The sequence below is a fragment of the Boleophthalmus pectinirostris genome, unplaced genomic scaffold, assembly GCF_026225935.1.
Source record: "Boleophthalmus pectinirostris isolate CB_2022bp ecotype Guang Dong unplaced genomic scaffold, ASM2622593v1 HiC_scaffold_1, whole genome shotgun sequence".
In the NCBI taxonomy this organism is placed as follows: Eukaryota; Metazoa; Chordata; class Actinopteri; order Gobiiformes; family Gobiidae; genus Boleophthalmus; species Boleophthalmus pectinirostris.
Window position 1 is genome coordinate 35,085,919 of NW_026570970.1, and position 18,480 is coordinate 35,104,398.

At 38.7% G+C, this 18,480-nt stretch overlaps 1 protein-coding gene across 1 annotated transcript; it reads left to right on the plus strand.

Moving 5' to 3' along the window:
* The first annotated feature begins 1,637 nt into the window (after window positions 1–1,637).
* LOC110171377 (uncharacterized) lies at window positions 1,638–16,686 on the plus strand. The gene is made up of 18 exons (XM_020937080.2): window positions 1,638–1,805; window positions 1,884–2,046; window positions 2,132–2,281; window positions 3,512–3,672; window positions 3,743–3,919; window positions 4,063–4,204; window positions 4,278–4,465; window positions 4,573–4,714; window positions 4,795–4,970; window positions 11,701–11,877; window positions 11,956–12,118; window positions 12,204–12,353; window positions 12,788–12,948; window positions 13,019–13,195; window positions 15,003–15,144; window positions 15,218–15,405; window positions 15,513–15,654; window positions 16,342–16,686. The coding sequence occupies exons 1-18, from the start codon at window positions 1,641–1,643 to the stop codon at window positions 16,521–16,523; spliced, it is 2,946 nt and encodes a 981-aa protein (XP_020792739.2). The 5' UTR covers window positions 1,638–1,640; the 3' UTR covers window positions 16,524–16,686.
* The last annotated feature ends 1,794 nt before the right edge of the window (window positions 16,687–18,480 follow it).

The following is an 18,480-nucleotide window of genomic DNA, read 5'->3' on the forward strand; positions in this document are numbered from 1 at the left end:
GTGGTTCACTTCTCTGGCCTAACCCTCCATGACAGCTCTGCAAATAAGATGCACCAACGAAGCTGTAAAAAGCAATTTAGCCTTATTTAAACTTAAGAAACTTGGCTACTGTCATAGTACTCTCTGGATTTTCTGTTTCTCCCAGTTATCCCTCGCCCCACACCTGTGTTCAATTATCTTCCAACTCCCACTTGGACCTCAGATTTGACATCACATCTGAGCTTGAACTGTATTATTCTGTTTTACATGTCGGACTATGTGGATTATGATATGCAAAAGGCTACTTTTCCCCTTGAAGCCCACACAAAACCTGCTGTAAACATCATTTATGAAACTGTAGGGGACTTTGTACGTAGATTTTTACACCAACATGTGTTCTTTTTATAATAATTTAAAATATAAATCTCTGAGCCTTTTAATAACCATAATAATGGTTCTTTTGATTTATAGAGGATACTGTGGCCACATTTGGGACTTTTTCTATTTCTGATCATATATTTCGTACCTTTGTTGCCCCTGCATATGCACCTAGCTCTTACAATTACTTCCTCAAAAACTCATGTTTACAAAAAAATACTGTCTTCTACACTTCCTAGGCACTAATCCCAGAGAGCCTCACCTACCCAAACTAAACTATAAGGTTTATTGACATAATGAATGTCTGATATTTTCCACATAGTAAAGTGAATGAATGAGCAGCTTTAGGAGGTTTGTATCTGATACTGTCTGATCTCTGCTGTTTTTTGTTTTTTTAAAAATAAATATATGGAGTAAAAGTCAAATACTCTCTTTCACTTTTCTCTGGGACTCCTGTAGCTCCTCAAGCACTCACCAGTCACATCCACCTGATGTCATGTAACCCTGAGGGGAGGGGCTAGGGCCAATGTCCCCCCAGTGCAAAATGACATGCATTTCAACCACTTACCATATAAAATAAGAATTACTTCATCATTAAAAAAAGACGTCAGAGGGTTCAGCAAATATATAGAAATTAAATTGCATGCTTTATACTCTGTATGTATGGCAAGTTGAAAACTAGTGATTATAAAGGAAGTCAATGGTGAATTACATGCATTTCCATTGTTGACCATATAAGGTAAAATTATATCATCTTCCAAAAAAATATACCAGAATATAAAATACACCTAATCTGAAGCCAGATGTTTCAGAAAACCCTTGCACACAGATATTGCATGCTTTACACTTCATACAATTGCAGGTTGAAAAATAGTGATTATAATGGGAGAGCCCATAAAGAAAAAAAAAAAGAAAAAAAAAAGATGGGAAAATGTTAAAACATTCTGAGATGAATTACTGTGCCAAAAATCAGCCCATTTACATCTAAAATGAAGAAGTTATGCAAGAAACAAAGGTCAAAAAGCACAAAAATGTGCCTCAGTGTGATAAAGGGTTGAGCAAGTCATAATATTGTGTTGTTTGGAAGACAGTTCATGTCGAGTCAAGTCTGTTGCAACCAGACATACGGATCAAAGTCAGTAACCGGGTGAGAGTGCACAAAGGTGAACAGAAAGTCACGTGGTTGACTTATGGCCTATAGCTGTGCTTCTGTCAACTGTCATTCAAAGTAAAACATACAAGCACCCCAGCCCCAGTCACTAAAGTATTAGACAAGAGAAGTCATGGAGCTGTACACAACAGTGTTCTTAGGAGCACTTGTACTTGTTCTCTTTTGGATATTTAGAGTGAAAAGCAACAGTAATTTACCTCCAGGACCTTTCGCACTTCCCATTGCTGGAAACCTGCCGTTTATGGACAAAAATGCACCATATAAATCCATTATGGAGGTACGTTTGAATGCACTTGGATGTTCTCAGATTGATTGTGCATGCATTATCTAACATGCTGCTTGCTTTTAACTGCAGTTCAGTAAAACCTATGGTCCTGTGATGACCATATACCTGGGATGGCAGCGGGCTGTTGTTCTTGTGGGCTATGATGCAGTGAAGGAGGCTCTGGTGGACCAAGGAGAAGACTTCTCTGATAGAGCTCCAGTACATTTTCTGCACAGAGTCACTCGGGGCTATGGTAAGTTTAGGTTGTTCCAAATATATGGTTTTAAACCATCCTGGGTTCAGCACTAGTAATATGTTGTACTGATCATTTCGTTCAGGTTTGGGCATCAGTAATGGTGAGCGCTGGAAACAGCTCAGACGCTTCACTCTGACCACTCTGAAAGACTTCGGCATGGGACGTAAGACTATGGAAGCGTGGATCCAGGAGGAGAGCAAGCACCTGATAGCACGCATCAACACACTCAATGGTATATACATACAGTCGTGGATAAAATTGTTGGTACCCCTCTGGCAATGAAAGAAAAATCAAAAATAATCACTGAAATAACTTGAAACTGAGAAAAGCAATAACAAATATAAATTTACTGAAAATTGTCCAACAAAAATCAAACATTGTTTTTCACCTGTGGTTCAACAGAATTATTAGAAAAAAACAAAATAATGAAACTGGCCTGGACAAAAATTATGGTACCCTTAACTTTATATTTTGTTGCACAACCTTTTGAGGCAAACTCTGCAAGCAGACAATTTCTGTAACTGTCAATGAGTCTTCTGCACTGGTCTGCTGGTATTGTGACCCATTTCTCATGAGCAAAATGCTGTAGTTCTCTCAGGTTTGAAGGGTTCCTTCTCCAGACAGCATGTTTCAGCTCATTTCACAGATGTTCAGTAAGATTGAGATCTGGGTTCACACTCCAGAACAGTCCAATATTTTGGTCTTAGCCATTCTTGGGTGTTTTTAGCTGTGTGTTTTGGGTCATTGTCCTGTTCGAAGTCCCATGACCTACAACTGAGACCAAGCTTTCTGACACTAGGCAACACCTTTTGTTCCAAATACCTTGATAGTTTAGAGATTCCATTGTATTTTGCACAGATTTAAGACACCCTGAGCCAGATGCAGCAAAACAGCCCCAGAACAAAACCAAGCCTCCTCCGTGCTTCACAGTAGGGACAGTGTTCTTTTCTTGGTCTGCTTAATTTTTGTGTCTGTGAACATAGAGCTGATGTGTCTTGCCAGAGAGCTCCAGTTTTGTCTCATCTGTCCAAAGGACATTCACCACAATTTTGTTCATGTCTGTACTTCACACAAGGCTTTAGGATCTGTCAACAGGGCAGTAGAGAGAGGGGGACCCTGTGCCCCAGGGTCTTAGGAGTCCAGAATTGGATCCTCTGCCTATTAATTAATATTAAAGGGGGGCACATGTGAGACTTCTTGCCCCGGGCCCCCAAATTTCTGTCGGCAGGCCTGTCTATTTAATAACACATGCTTAACACTAAGTTTATCTTTAGGGAAGTGCTCAGTCTGACCCTTATCTAATCATGACTGACCAAAGTAAATATTTATATAATTCACTGATAATAACAAACAACAAAATAATACAAAATGAACTACGAGCGCTTCAAGTTGAGGAAAGAAAATATGTGGCTAATACTGCTGATTTGAAGTGAGTGATTCTTTGATCTTTTTGTTTTTTCAGGGAAGCCCTTTGATCCCACATTTATCTTGAGTCAGACTGTCTCCAATGTGATCTGCTGCCTGGTGTTTGGGGAACGCTTCGACTATGAAGATAAACAATTTCTTCAAGAACTGCAACGCTTAAACAACTTTGCAAAATTTAACAGCACCCCCTTTGGACAGGTATGTTTAAATGTAATCTTACATGCATAGAATATTATAGAAAATCATATTTGTTACCGCCTTTCTTCAGCTTTACAACAACTTTCCCTGGCTGATGGATCATCTTCCTGGCCCACATCACACTATGTTTACAGAAATGAATGAGGTGAGAGAGTTCCATAGGAAGAAAATTGAAGAGCACATGAAGACACTGGATCCCAGCTCTCCACGAGACTTCATCGACTGCTTTCTTATCCGCATGAACCAGGTAGGAGGCACTTATACTAGATTCCTGTGACCAAAACCATTATACAATATACACTCCTGATCAAAATTTTAAGACCAGTTGAAAAATTACAGTAAATCCGCCCTCTAAATCCACTGTTTATTAACACACTTGTTTTCCCTCAGGAGAGAGACAACCCAAACACCGAATTCCACTTTGAGAACTTGTGGTCTACAGTTCTTAACCTGTTTGCAGCAGGAACAGAGACCACCAGCTCTACTATCAGATTTGCTCTGAGTGTTCTCATCAAATACCCCGACATTCAGAGTATGCATCTATTACAGAGCACCCATTTTAAACCATTCATTTAATAATGTGTTGATATTTTTGCCATATTCAGAGAGAATGCAGGAGGAGATTGACACTGTGATTGGTCAAGGTCGTAGTCCCAACATGGAAGAAAGGAAGTCCCTTTCCTTCTGCGATGCAGTTATTCACGAGGTTCAGCGCTTCACTGACCTTGTTCCCTTGGGGTTCCCCCGTTATGCACTCAAAGACTTCACTTTCAGGGGCTACACAATCCCAAAGGTGCATGTGCTTCCTTTTCACAAATCACATTTAATATAATGGTTGTGAATAGGCTTTAAACCATGGATGTGCTTTTACATGTATAATACAGTATGTATTTGTTATAGGGCACTTTCATACTTCCAGTGCTACACTCTGTGCTGAAAGGAGAAAAGCAATGGGCCACTCCCTTCACCTTTAACCCTCAGCACTTTCTGGATCACAACGGAAACTTTAAGAAAAGTCCAGCTTTTCTGCCTTTTGCTGCAGGTAAACTTTAATGCATGTTGATTGGATTATATGATCTGTATTATTTGATTTCTATGTTTGCGGTGTTCCTCTGGTCACAGGGAAGAGGGCGTGTGTTGGAGAGTCCCTGGCCCGTATGGAGTTGTTCATCGTTATAGTGTCTCTGCTGCAGCACTTCACCTTCTCGTGCAGTGGAGGTCCTGACAGCATCAGCCTGACTCCTGAGACCAGTAGCTTTGGCAATGTGCCCAGAAAATACCAGATCATTGCCGCACCAAGATGAGCTAATTCACAATACAATGGAATAAGTGATTTTATGGCAAGAGGTTCAACCTGTGTAAAAACATTTATTTTTAATATACTGTTCTTTTTACATGGATCATTTTGTAGAATTATTTGTAAGTGAAATGTGGGTATAAATGTGAAAATAAAGTATATATTTTTGTAATAAAGTCTATAGTTTTCCCTCCCAAATCCTATATATCTTTATTTATTAATTAATAACTTTCCTATTTTCATTTTACACTAATACAAGTGCAATCATTTACGCTGACCAAAATCCTAAAACTGGATTGGACCTGACTTGAAACACATACAAATATGGGTATGTGTCAAGCATACATTTTTATTGCTGTGCAATAAATGGCCTTTGCTACCAAGTATTTTTGGGGGGAGGAACATAGTAATATGTTTAGTATGCCACATAGAACCAACCAAAACTGTGAAAGGTCTTTGAGACCACACCTCCCTCTGCAGAGATTAGCCAATGACAGAAAAGTCAACAAGATGCAAAGTTTTAATTTTTCACTGGTAGTGTACAAGTGTAAAAGAAGGAACTCTGTGCTTTTGGCAGTGCTCGTGTTGTTCTGCTGTAGCAGAACAATGAATGAATCCTAGTGCGCTAAAGAAGCCCATTGCCATTGGATCATTGTCAAGACCAGTGCTTGGAGGCATTTTATTACTCAACCAGTCTAAGTATTTCCTATAAATCCAAATGATGTATTTTCCTATGACTTTACTGAAATGTGCCTGCTGGTAACAGGGAAATGGTATTGATATTGTATGTCAGGAGAATTATTGGTTTTGTAATGACTTACAGAACTCAATAGCAGGTACACAAAAGAAAAACGGATTACGAGGCTCACTGAATGACTCCATGTTAAGGTATGGAGACATAACACCCATGACAGTGAGGGTAAACAGAGACACGCCACACACAGGGGCACTAACTGGCTCAATGCCCCTCCTGTGCAACTGATTCACTCAAACGCTGAAAGTGAGGAGGCAGTAAGAGCTAATATAAGGCCCATGCTGAATAAGTCATCAGTGGCACATTAACTCTAAATGCTCATAAATGCTCTGCTCCCTGGGTGACCTACTCAGGATCCAAGTGAAGTTTGATTACGTGAGTTTAGATCACAAGGATGTTTTCTGGTTTGACGTTGGGGTGGATGCACTGTGAAAAAGTTCAACAAAAGAAAAAGGTGAGAAAAGGGTGAGCTATTGGCATTAAAACATTAGTAGACCTCAGAGGTGTAGTGTAGTTGTGCAAGGCCCTCGTGCAAATCTGGTGCTGACGGGAGGATGCAATTTGGGACAGTCGTTTATGTTGACAGTCATTTATACTGAGACTTTTTTGGGTTGGCGTTTTAATGTGTCTCTGAAAGTACCACGAGCCTCCAGAGTCCAGACCAGGTTCACTCAGCCTCTCTACACTGGGGTCTTTATTGGTTTTACTGAAGACACACTGCACATTTCCCTAAACTCAAATAGCAGCTTTGTTTTCCACAGTTTGGGAACAAATGTGTGTCTTGTGTTTTTAACTATTCAGATAAAAGTCTTTTCATGGGGGAATCAAAAAGGTACTACAGTAAATGATTTTAAAACTAGAATTAAAACAAGACTCTTCTGAACAAGAATCAATGCTAAAAAACAAAAAAAAAAAAAAAAAAACACTTTATTTCTACATTCATTTCCAATGTTATTGTAAAGTATGTAAAGTAAGTGTAAAAAATTTAAATATAAAGTAAGTGTAAAGTATGTAAAGTAGGTGTACAGTAAAGGATGTAAAATAAGTGTATGTAAATGTCATGTCAAACTAGAGCAGTGATGCTGTGTGTGTTCTGTGTTTCTGTGTGTACATGGAACTGTGTTTTTAAACTCAAACTCACTGTAGAGTTGTAAAATATAGCACCAGTGTTTACCACAAGTGGAGGCAGGGGGTGCTATCTGAAGTCTGGGTCACCAAATGAGATCTTAACCAGGACTCAACCAGGTGTTGTGAGCCTAACATTTAAATCAGTTTTCATATGACTTTTTCTGTCCTAAAATAAAATAATCATTTTAAAATTGGGAAATTTAAAAAAGATAAAAAACCCTTGTTCATTCCTCAACAGGACAGAAACGTGCAAAGGATTGCCCAAAACTACTTCTCAGACTCCATACTTTTACTCCTACTCAGTACCAGTAATATATAGTACAGTGTAACAGTACTCTTACTTGAGTAATATATAGTACAGTGTAATAGTACTCTTAATTGAGTAATATATAGTACAGTGTAACAGTACTCTTACTTAAGTAAAAGTTGTGACAAAAGTTTTATGGGACAATCTGAAATGATTAGAACATTTGTGTTTGTTTCTTCAGATGTGAGTTTGTCTCATGTTTGTGTCTGTTGCTGTCATGTGTTGCTGTGGAAACAACAGCGGGACAAATGACTGACAACATGTGAATCTTGGACTTACTTTTTGAGTTTTTTGAGCCAGCCAGGTAAGATCACCTTATTTTGATAATACCCATTAGTCTTATTGTTCTGTAGGCTAAATGACTTGTGCAAGGGGAAAAATGTTTTCCGTGCAATGTTTGTTTGTGTGTGTGTGTCTGGTGTTATGTTATATTATGTAGTCTGGACATAAAACAAGTCAAGTCAAGTAAAACCTGATAGAACCAGATTTATAGGCTATAATCAAATAGAGCCAAAAGTCAGTGACACAAAGGTGAGCTGAGGAGTCACGTGCTTCACTTCTCTGCCCTAAACCCTCCATGACAGCTCTGTCAAATAAGATGCACCATTGAAGCTGTAAAAAGAAATTTAGCCTTATTTTAATTTAAGAACTGTGGCTACTGTCATAGTACACTCTGGATTTTCTGTTTCTCCCAGTGATCCCTCCCCTCACACTTACCCTCTGTTTGATTATGTTCCGACTCCCACAAACATCACCCAAAACACTTCTGAATTCACCCCTCAGCTTTACGTTCTGAGTGATCCAAAAATTACCACTAGATGTCCATCATCAGCGTTTATTCAAACTAGTATTGTGATTGGAAAACAAATAATAATGAGACATTGGAAGGACTCAGAGGAGCCACTGTTCCATGAGTGGTTCACAAAACTGGCTAAAGTAGCCATATACTAACGGGTGTCCTTTAATGTCAGATCGAATTTTACAACAAAAACAAAAACAAAAACAAATGGAAAGCCTACTTGAACTATGCTAACTGTGACAGTGGTGCAGAAAATTAAACTGTATGAAGTGTGGAGTAACTGTAAGGCAACATGTAAAGGATTTCAGTGGTTTTCTGTTGAGGAAAAAAAAAAAAAAAAAAACCCAAAACAAACTAATGAAATGCTGAAAATGTGTACTCTTGTACTAGTCTAATGTACTGTATGAATGTGTAATTTATTTATTATTATTTTTCTTTTATCTATTTGTATGTATACATGTATGTATGTGTGCATGTACGCATACATGCACATGTGCATGTATGTGTGTGTGTATGTGTATGTGTGTGTGTGTGTGTATGTATATGTACGTATAAATGTATGTGTATGTATATGTGTATATGTGTATGTATATACAGTCGTGGACAAAATTGTTGGTACCCCTCTGGCAATGAAAGAAAAATCAATCACTGAAATAACTTGAAACTGAGAAAAGCAATAATAAATAAGAATTTACTGAAAATTGTCCAACAAAAATCAAACATTGTTTTTCACCTGTGGTTCAACAGAATTATTACAAAAAACAAAATAATGAAACTGGCCTGGACAAAAATTATGGTACCCTTAACTTAATATTTTATAATATTTTGTTGCATAACCTTTTGAGGCAAACTCTGCAAACATATTATTTCTGTAAGTGTTAATGAGACTTCTGCACTGGTCAACAGGTATTTTGACCCATTTCTCATGAGCAAACTGCTCTAGTTGTCTTAGCTTTGAAGGGTTCCTTCTCCAGACAGCATGTTTTAGTTCCTTTCACAGATGCTTAATAGAATTGAGATCTGGGCTCACAGACCGCTGCAAAACACTCCAATGCTTTGTTCTTAGCCATTTTTGGGTGTTTTTAGCTGTGTGTTTTGGGTCATTATCCTGTTGGAAGACTCATGACCTATGACTGAGACCAAGCTTTCTGACATTAGGCAACACATTTTGGTCCAAAAAACCTTGCTAATTTTGAGATTTTGTTGTATTTTGCACAGATTCAAGACACCCTGTGCCAGATGAAGCAAAACAGCCTGAGAACAAAACCAAGCCTCCTCCGTGCTTCACAGTAGGGACAGTGTTCTTTTCTTGGTCTGCTTCATTTTTGTGTCTGTGAACACAGAGCTGATGTTTCTTGCCAAAGAGCTCCAGTTTTGTGGCTTGTCAATATGCATTGTGGCAAATTACAGTCTCACTTTTTAATGATTTACTTTCAACAGTGGTGTCCTCCCATGAAGTCCACTTTGGCTCAAACAGTGATGGATGGTGTGATCTGACACTGATGTACCTTGCCCTTCAAGTGCACATTTAATTTGTTTGTAATTTGTTCTGGGCTCTTTGGTTCCAGTCGTATCTCTTCAATTTGTCATAAATTTTCTTCTTGCAACTGCGTCCAGGGAGGTTGGCTACAGTCCTGTGGACCTTAAACTTCTGAAGAACATGTGTAACTGTAAACACAGGTACATCAGCTTGGAGATGGTCTTATGGCCTTTATCTTTAATCTGCTTGTCTATCATTTTCTTTCTAGTCTCCAGATACAGTTCTCTTCTTCACTTTCTCTGGTCCATGTTCAGTGTTGTCTCCATCATGTCTCCAAACAGCAGAATGACACGTCTCCCTTTAAACAGGCAGACTGACTGAGGACAAGTTTGAAGACGAAGACACCTGTGATGCAGATTAGAGACACACCTAAATTTAACATGTCCCTATTGTTCAGTTACTTACAATCTTTTCTAGAGGTACCATCATTTTTGTGAAGGCCAGTTTCATTAATTTGATTTTTAAAATAATTCTGTTGAACAACAAATCAAAAGCAGTGTCTGATTTTCACTGGTTATTTGTCAGGAAATTTTTATTTATTATTGCTTTTCTCGGTTTCAAGTTATTTCAGTGAAAATTGTTGATTTTTCTTTCCCTACCAGAGGGGTACCAACAATTTTGTTCACAACTGTATGTATGTATAAATCCCTAAATATAATACAAATATAATCCTTTTTCATTATTTAGTATCATCATTATCATCAATGCTCTTATTATGTTATTTATTGTATTATTATTATTTAGTAATTTATTTTATTTTTGTTTTTCTTTCTTTTTTTTTTTTTTTTTCTTTTCTTTTATGTACCTTTTACAGTTATATTAATTTTATGTGTGGAAATAAAAGGGGCTTATATACTGTGACTTACATGGACAAAAAAAAAAAGCAATGAATAAATTGCAAATTAAAGAAAAAAAAATCTGAGGTCCAAGTAGGGGTCGGAAGATAATCGAATGCAGGGTCTGACTCGGAATCCTTACTCAGTCTACTTTTTCCGTCACCGAGGTCCAAAAGATAATTGAACACAAGGTTACTTCACTACTTACCTTATTTGGAACTGGCTGGGCATGACCGTAGCTCCTCCTTCTGCTCCTGGGTGGCCTGTTCACCTGTGTCTCCTTTCTCATCCTCACCAGTATAAAAGCCTGAGTTCTCTCCAGATCGTCAGTTAATGTATGTGGTGAACATTTGCTTCAGCTCTTCGCCAAGTGTTTTTTTTTTTTTTTGCATTTTTACTTACCTGTCACCTGTTCTCTGCTCCAGCTCCTCTGCCAGCCTGCTTGGTCCTTGCTCAAGGGCATAGGTCTGGTCTCAGCTTTGGTGGGGACATTATCAGCTAACCCTTCCCACGAAGCCAACTGATAGGTGACTTGATGAACAGATTAATTATATAATATTGTTTACTTTTGGTATGCACTGCAAAAAACAAACAGCACATCTGTTAGGGTCAAATTGGATAAGAATTTGTGGATATGTTTTATGAATTCTTTCCAAAAACACAGAGTCTGGGCAGGTCCAAAATAAGTGAGAGGTGGTTTCATTTTTCAGTTCACAAAATGTACAGTTTGTGTCCATTGTCCTTCTAAGATGATTCTTCAGTGAATAACGGTGATGTAGAAGTTTGTAGCAGATGATGTATAATGATGATGGTGATGAGACATTTGTGAGGTCATGTCCGTACATTTTTCCATGGAATACTGTCAGTAGAGTCCGGCTGCACAGCGCACGAGTAGGGCTCCGTTTGGGAGGTGCAATAGGCATTCTTTTTCTGTGGCGATGTCAATGCATTTCATGATCAAAAATCACAAAAAGTGAAATACTTTCGACATGCTTGATGCAAACTGGATTTTTTTTGTTTGTTTCACTTTAAGAACCTGATGCATGTTGACATTTATCAGCCATATCAGTGCATTTTCAAACTTTTCTATATTTGTTGAACCAACATTTCACAGTTTCATTTGTATTTAAAAAATATATATTTTAAATATTTTTAAGGAAGTCATTATTTTGTGTTGCTTGGAAGACAGTTCATGTCTGGTCAAGTTTATAGCAACCATATATATAGATCAAAGTCAATAATCAGGTGAGTGCACAAAGGTGAAGAGAAAGTCACGTGGTTGACTTATAGCCTATAGCTGTGCTTCTGTCAACTCTTGGTCAAAGTAAAACATACAAGCACCCCAGCCCCAGTCACTAAAGTATTAGAAGAGAGAAGTCATGGAGCTGTACACAACAGTGTTCTTAGGAGCACTTGTACTTGTTCTCTTTTGGATATTTAGAGTGAAAAGCAACAGTAATTTACCTCCAGGACCTTTGGCACTTCCCATTGCTGGAAACCTGCCGTTTATGGACAAAAATGCACCATATAAATCCATTATGGAGGTACGTTTGAATGCACTTGGATGTTCTCAGATTGATTGTGCATGCATTATCTAACATGCTGCTTGCTCTTAACTGCAGTTCAGTAAAACCTATGGTCCTGTGATGACCATATACCTGGGATGGCAGCGGACTGTTGTTCTTGTGGGCTATGATGCAGTGAAGGAGGCTCTGGTGGACCAAGGAGAAGACTTCTCTGATAGAGCTCCAGTACATTTTCTGCACAGAGCCACTCGGGGCTATGGTAAGTTTAGGTTGTTCCAAATATATGGTTTTAAACCATCCTGGGTTCAGCACTAGTAATATGTTGTACTGATCATCTCGTTCAGGTTTGGGCATCAGTAATGGTGAGCGCTGGAAACAGCTCAGACGCTTCACTCTGACCACTCTGAAAGACTTCGGCATGGGACGTAAGACTATGGAAGCGTGGATCCAGGAGGAGAGCAAGCACCTGATAGGACACATCAACACACTCAATGGTATATACATACTTCACACAAGGCTTTAGGATCTGTCAACAGGGCAGTAGACAGAGGGGGACAAAGGGGGCTATTACCCTGTGCCCCAGAGTCTTAGGGGCCCTGAACTGGAACCAGAATTGGAACCTCTGTATATTAGAGGGGAGGCCCATGTGAAACTTCTTGCCCCAGGCCCCCAAATTTCTGTTGGCAGGCCTGTCTGTTAAGGTAGTCTACTTAATAACACATGCTTAACACTAACTTTCGCTCAGTCTGACCCTTATCTAATCACGACTGACCAAAGTAAATATTTATATAATTCACTGATGATAATAACTGGATTGATGCCAAAAAATACAAAATGAACTGCGAGCGCTTCAAGTTGAGGAAAGAAAATATGTGGCTAACACTGCTGATTTGAAGTGAGTGATTCTTCAATCTTTTTGTTTTTTCAGGGAAGCCCTTTGATCCCACATTTATCTTGAGTCAGACTGTCTCCAATGCGATCTCCTGCCTGGTGTTTGGGGAACGCTTCGACTATGGAGATAAACAATTTCTTCAGCAACTGCAGCGCTTAAACAAGTCTGCAACATTTAACAGCACCCCCTTTGGACAGGTATGTTTAAATGTAATCTTACATGCATAGAATATTATAGAAAATCATATTTGTTACTGCCTTTCTTCAGCTCTACAACAACTTTCCCTGGCTGATGGATCATCTTCCTGGCCCACATCACGCTATATTTGCAGAAATTAACAAGGTGAGAGCATTCCATAGAGAGAAAATTGAAGAGCACATAAAGACACTGGATCCCAGCTCTCCACGAGACTTCATCGACTGCTTTCTTATCCGCATGAACCAGGTAGGAGGCTTGAATCATACTTATACTTGATTCCTGTAACCAAAACTATTATACTATATGTATGTATAAAGTCGTGGATAAAATTGTTGGTACCCCTCTGGCAATGAAAGAAAAATCAACAATAATCACTGAAATTACTTGAAACTGAGAAAAGCAATAATAAATAAAAAATTACTGAAAATTGTCCGACAAAAATCAAACATTGTTTTTCACCTGTGGTTCAACAGAATTATTAGAAGAAAAAAAAAGTAATGAAACTGGCCTGGACAAAAATGATGGTACCCTTAACTTTATATTTTGTTGCACAACCTTTTGATGCAAACTCTGCAAGCAGACAATTTCAGTCACTGCCAATGAGTCTTCTGCACTGGTCTGCTGGTATTTTGACCCATTTCTCGTGAGCAAACTGTTCTTGTTCTCTCAGGTTTGAAGGGTTCCTTCTCTAGAAAGCATGTTTCAGCTCCTTTCACAAATGTTCAGTAGAATTGCGATCTGGACTCACAGAAGAACACTGCAGAACACTCCAATGTTTTGTTCTTAGCCATTCTTGGGTGTTTTTAGCTGTGTGTTTTGGGTCATTGTCCAGTTGGAAGTTCCATGACCTACAACTGAGACCAAGCTTTCTGACACTAGGCAACACTTTTCGTTCCAAAATGCAATGATAGTTTAGAGATTTGGTTGTACCTTGCACAGGTTCAAGACACCCTGAGCCAGATGCAGCAAATCAGCCCCAGAACAAAACCAAGCCTCCTCCGTGCTTCACAGTAGGGACAGTGTTCTTTTCTTGGTCTGCTTCATTTTTGTGTCTGTGAACATAGAGCTGATGTGTCTTGCCAGAGAGCTCCAGTTTTGTCTCATCTGTCCAAAGGACATTCTCCCAGAAGCTTTGTGGCTGTCAATATACATTGTGGCAAATTCCAGTCTCACTTTTTAATGATTTACTTTCAACAGTGGTGTCCTCCCATGAAGTCCACTTTGGTTCAAACAATGATGGATGGTGTGATCTGACACTGATGTACTTTGCCCTTTGAGTTCACATTTAATTTCTTTGCAGGTTGTTCTGGGCTCTTTGGATCCATCTCTTCAATTTGTCATAAATTTTCTTCTTGGAGCTGCGTCCAGGGAGGTTGGCTACAGTCCTGTGGACCTTAAACTTCTGAAGAACATGTGTAACTGTAATCACAGGAACAACAAACTGCTTGGAGATGGTCTTATGGCCTTTGTTTTTAACCTGCTTGTCTGTCATTTTCTTTCTAGTCTCCTGACACAGTTCTCTTCTTCTCTTTCTCTGGTCCATGTTCAGTGTTGTCTCCAACAGGCAGATTGACTGAGGACAAGTTTGAAGACACCTGTGATGCAGATTACAGGACACACTTAAATTTAACATGTCCCTATTGTTCAGTTACTTACAATCTTTTCTAGAGGTACCATCATTTTTGTCCAGGCCAGTTTCATTAGTTTGATTTTTTAAATTATTCTGTTGAACAACAATTTAAAAACAGTGTCTGACTTTCATTGGTTATTTTTCAGGAAATTTTTATTTATTATTGCTTTTTTCAGTCATTTCAGAAAAAAAAAAAAAAAAATTCTTTCATTGCCAGAGGGGTACCAACCATTTTATCCAGGACTGTAAATATGCATATAAATGGTGAAAAAAATCTAAAGGTAAATGTCAAATTTATTTGTCTCATAATTGACTGTCTTCAAATGCCATAGGGCCATAGATTCTTTCTGATTACCAATATAAACCTCTTATAAATTCAGCCCTCTAAATCCACTGTTTATTAACACACGTGTTTTCCCTCAGGAGAGAGACAACCCAAACACCGAATTCCACTTTGAGAACTTGTGGTCTACAGTTTTTAACCTGTTTTCAGCAGGAACAGAGACCACCGGCTCTACTATCAGATTTGCTCTGAGTGTTCTCATCAAATACCCCGACATTCAGAGTATGCATCTATTACAGAGCACCCATTTTAAACCATTCATTTAATAATGTGTTGATATTTTTGCCATATTCAGAGAGAATGCAGGAGGAGATTGACACTGTGATTGGTCAAGGTCGTAGTCCCAACATGGAAGAAAGGAAGTCCCTTTCCTTCTGCGATGCAGTTATTCACGAGGTTCAGCGCTTCACTGACCTTGCTCCCTTGGGGTTCCCCCGTTATGCACTCAAAGACTTCACTTTCAGGGGCTACACAATCCCAAAGGTGCATGTGCTTCCTTTTCACAAATCACATTTAATATAATGGTTGTGAATAGGCTTTAAGCCATGGATGTGCTTTTACATGTATAATACAGTATGTATTTGTTATAGGGCACTTTCATACTTCCAGTGCTACACTCTGTGCTGAAAGGAGAAAAGCAATGGGCCACTCCCTTCACCTTTAACCCTCAGCACTTTCTGGATCACAACGGAAACTTTAAGACAAGTCCAGCTTTTATGCCTTTTTCTGCAGGTAAAATTTAATGCATGTTGATTGGTCTACATCAGGGGTGTCAAACTCATTTTGGTCCGGGGGCCGTATCCAACCAACTTTGATCCCAAAGGGGCCAGATCAGAAAACTCATGGCATATAAACCCCAAAAATAACAATAAGTTCAAATATTTGTGCAGAGAAATGCAAATCTATTACAGAAATCTTTTTTAATTGATGAACTTCTTTTACATAATATTATAATATTATGAACAATCTGAAACTTTAAGAAAAATTCTATTTCAACACAATGTTTTAACATGAACTTGTATGCAAATAGGAATAAGTCAGTTTTTCTTGGAAAATCCTGCACTCAGCGTCCACTTTTCTTTTTTTTGACATTTTGCTGATGAGGGTGTCACAGTCAACAGTCGAAACGATCGTCCTTTAAGAGTGTTTGGAAAGAGACAAGTGTTCTTTTGTGCTGCTCTGGTGGGAGGGGCCACGCACTCTGGTGGCTCTGGTGACGCTGCTATGCTCAGCACCACAGAAAATTACCAATATTTTAATAGAAAATATAATTCATATATTTAAGTAGAAAATCAGCCGAGGGCCACATTAAAGGTCTTGGAGGGGAGGATCTGGCCCCCGGGCCGTATGTTTGACACCTGTGGTCTACGTGATCTATATTATTTGATTTCTATGTTTGCGGTGTTCCTCTGGTCACAGGGAAGAGGGCGTGTGTTGGAGAGTCCCTGGCCCGTATGGAGTTGTTCATCGTTATAGTGTCTCTGCTGCAGCACTTCACCTTCTCGTGCAGTGGAGGTCCTGACAGCATCAGCCTGACTCCTGAGACCAGTGGCTTTGGCAATGTGCCCAGAAAATACCAGATCATTGCCGCACCGAGATGAGCTAATTCACAATACAATGGAATAAGTGATTTTATGGCATGTAAAAACATGTATTTTTAATATACTGTTCATCATACATGGATCATTTTGTAGAATTATTTGTAGGTGAAATGTGGGTATAAATGTGAATATAAAATATATGTATTTGTAATAAAGTTTATAATCTTCCCTCCAAAATACAATATTTATTTATTAATTAATAATTTTCCTATTTTCATTTTACACTAATACACTCATTTAGGCTGACCAGTCCTAAAGTCCTAAAACTGGATTGGACCTGACTTGAAACACTTATTAATATGGGTAAATGTCAAGCATACATTTTTTTTATTGCTGTGCAAGAAATGGCCTTTGCCACCAAGAAATTTTTATTGGGAACATTGTGAAAGGCCTTAGGGCGTCACACTGGTTGCACCACCGAATGCTACGCCCTCACCCAGGATCATAACCAGTTTTCATTTACCAGGTCTACACTTCACTGTCCCCACACACACAGAGCACAGAGACACACACCATTCACACAGGGGACTGGAGCTACTTTGAGGAAGTGACCAGAGCTGTGTCCAAGCTCAGAGACACACTCCAGCTCACTCTGAGTCCAGTCCAGGTTTTACTGGCACCAGCTGAACCCAGCTCCAGAGACGACTTCTTACAATATTCTACAGAAATCACTCTGGACCCAAACACACTTCACACCAAACTGTCTCTGTCTGATGGAAACAGAAGAGTAACAGTTATGAGTGAAAACCAGAGTTATCCAGATCATCCAGACAGATTCAGTGGTTGGTGTCAGGTCCTGAGCAGAGAGAGTCTGATGTGTCGCTGTTACTGGGAGGTGGAGTGGAACAGAAGGTGGGCTGGTGTAGCAGTTTCATTCAGAGATATTCAGAGGAAAGGCTCTAATGAGCTCTAATGAAGTGGTAGTTTTTAAGATTACTGTGTTAAATGAAATGTGTTAAACGTGTGGATGAAAATAATTCCAGGTATGTTTGTGAGGAGGAGACACCATTATAACATAGATCAGAAAATAGAGTAAAATGGGCCCTTTAAGTCTGGTCTAAGTCCAGTCTAAGTCTGGTCTTAGTGCTCACCTTCATATTGAGGTTTTATACCTGGAATATCTGGATGTTCTTTATACTGAGCTTGGCCTTCACGCTTTTGCAGTGTAGAGTGCAGAGTCTTTTTTAAGTAAAAGGAACATCAATAAAAACAAAATACTAACCATAAAGTCTTAAAGTCGTATTTAAGTTTGAGCAGAAATCATAATGCAAATACCCCTTTTACTTACTAACATGTAACAGTCAGTGTTGGGGAGTAACGGATTACATGTACCGCTGTTACGTAATCAGAGTACAAATTATGAGTAACTGTATTCCGTTACAGTTACTGTTTCAATGAGTGGTAATTGGATTACAGTTACTTTGCTGAAATAAGTGGATTACAAGGCGGTATTTTCCTGTTTTCACATTTTGTGCTACCTCCCATTTATTTATTTTTTTATTTTGGTAATTCCACTCATTGCCGGAAACCCAAACAGAATGCGACAGTAAGAGCGATGTAAACGTCATGTTAAAGTTGGCGGTGTCAGTCACACAGTGGAAGCAGCAGTGCATTGGTAAAAACGCATTTGTGTCTTGGAAATCCTTCTCCCGATGTGAGATATATATATATATAAAAAACAAAACAAATATAAAATCGCCTACAACTTAAATGTGAAACAGGAGCTACTGGCACTGGTGAAAACAACCTGCATAGAATTAGTGCTGTCATGCGATTAAAAAAATTGAGAGATTAATTAATTATGATCTGTAATTAATTAATCTAATTAATCTCATTTTAATCTCACCTAAAAATTGCTGAGAAAAGCCTTCAATTTGAGGTATTTTCATTTAAATTCATTATTACATTATTGTGGCAGATCAAAAGACTGATATAGATTAAAAAAAGTGACTTTATA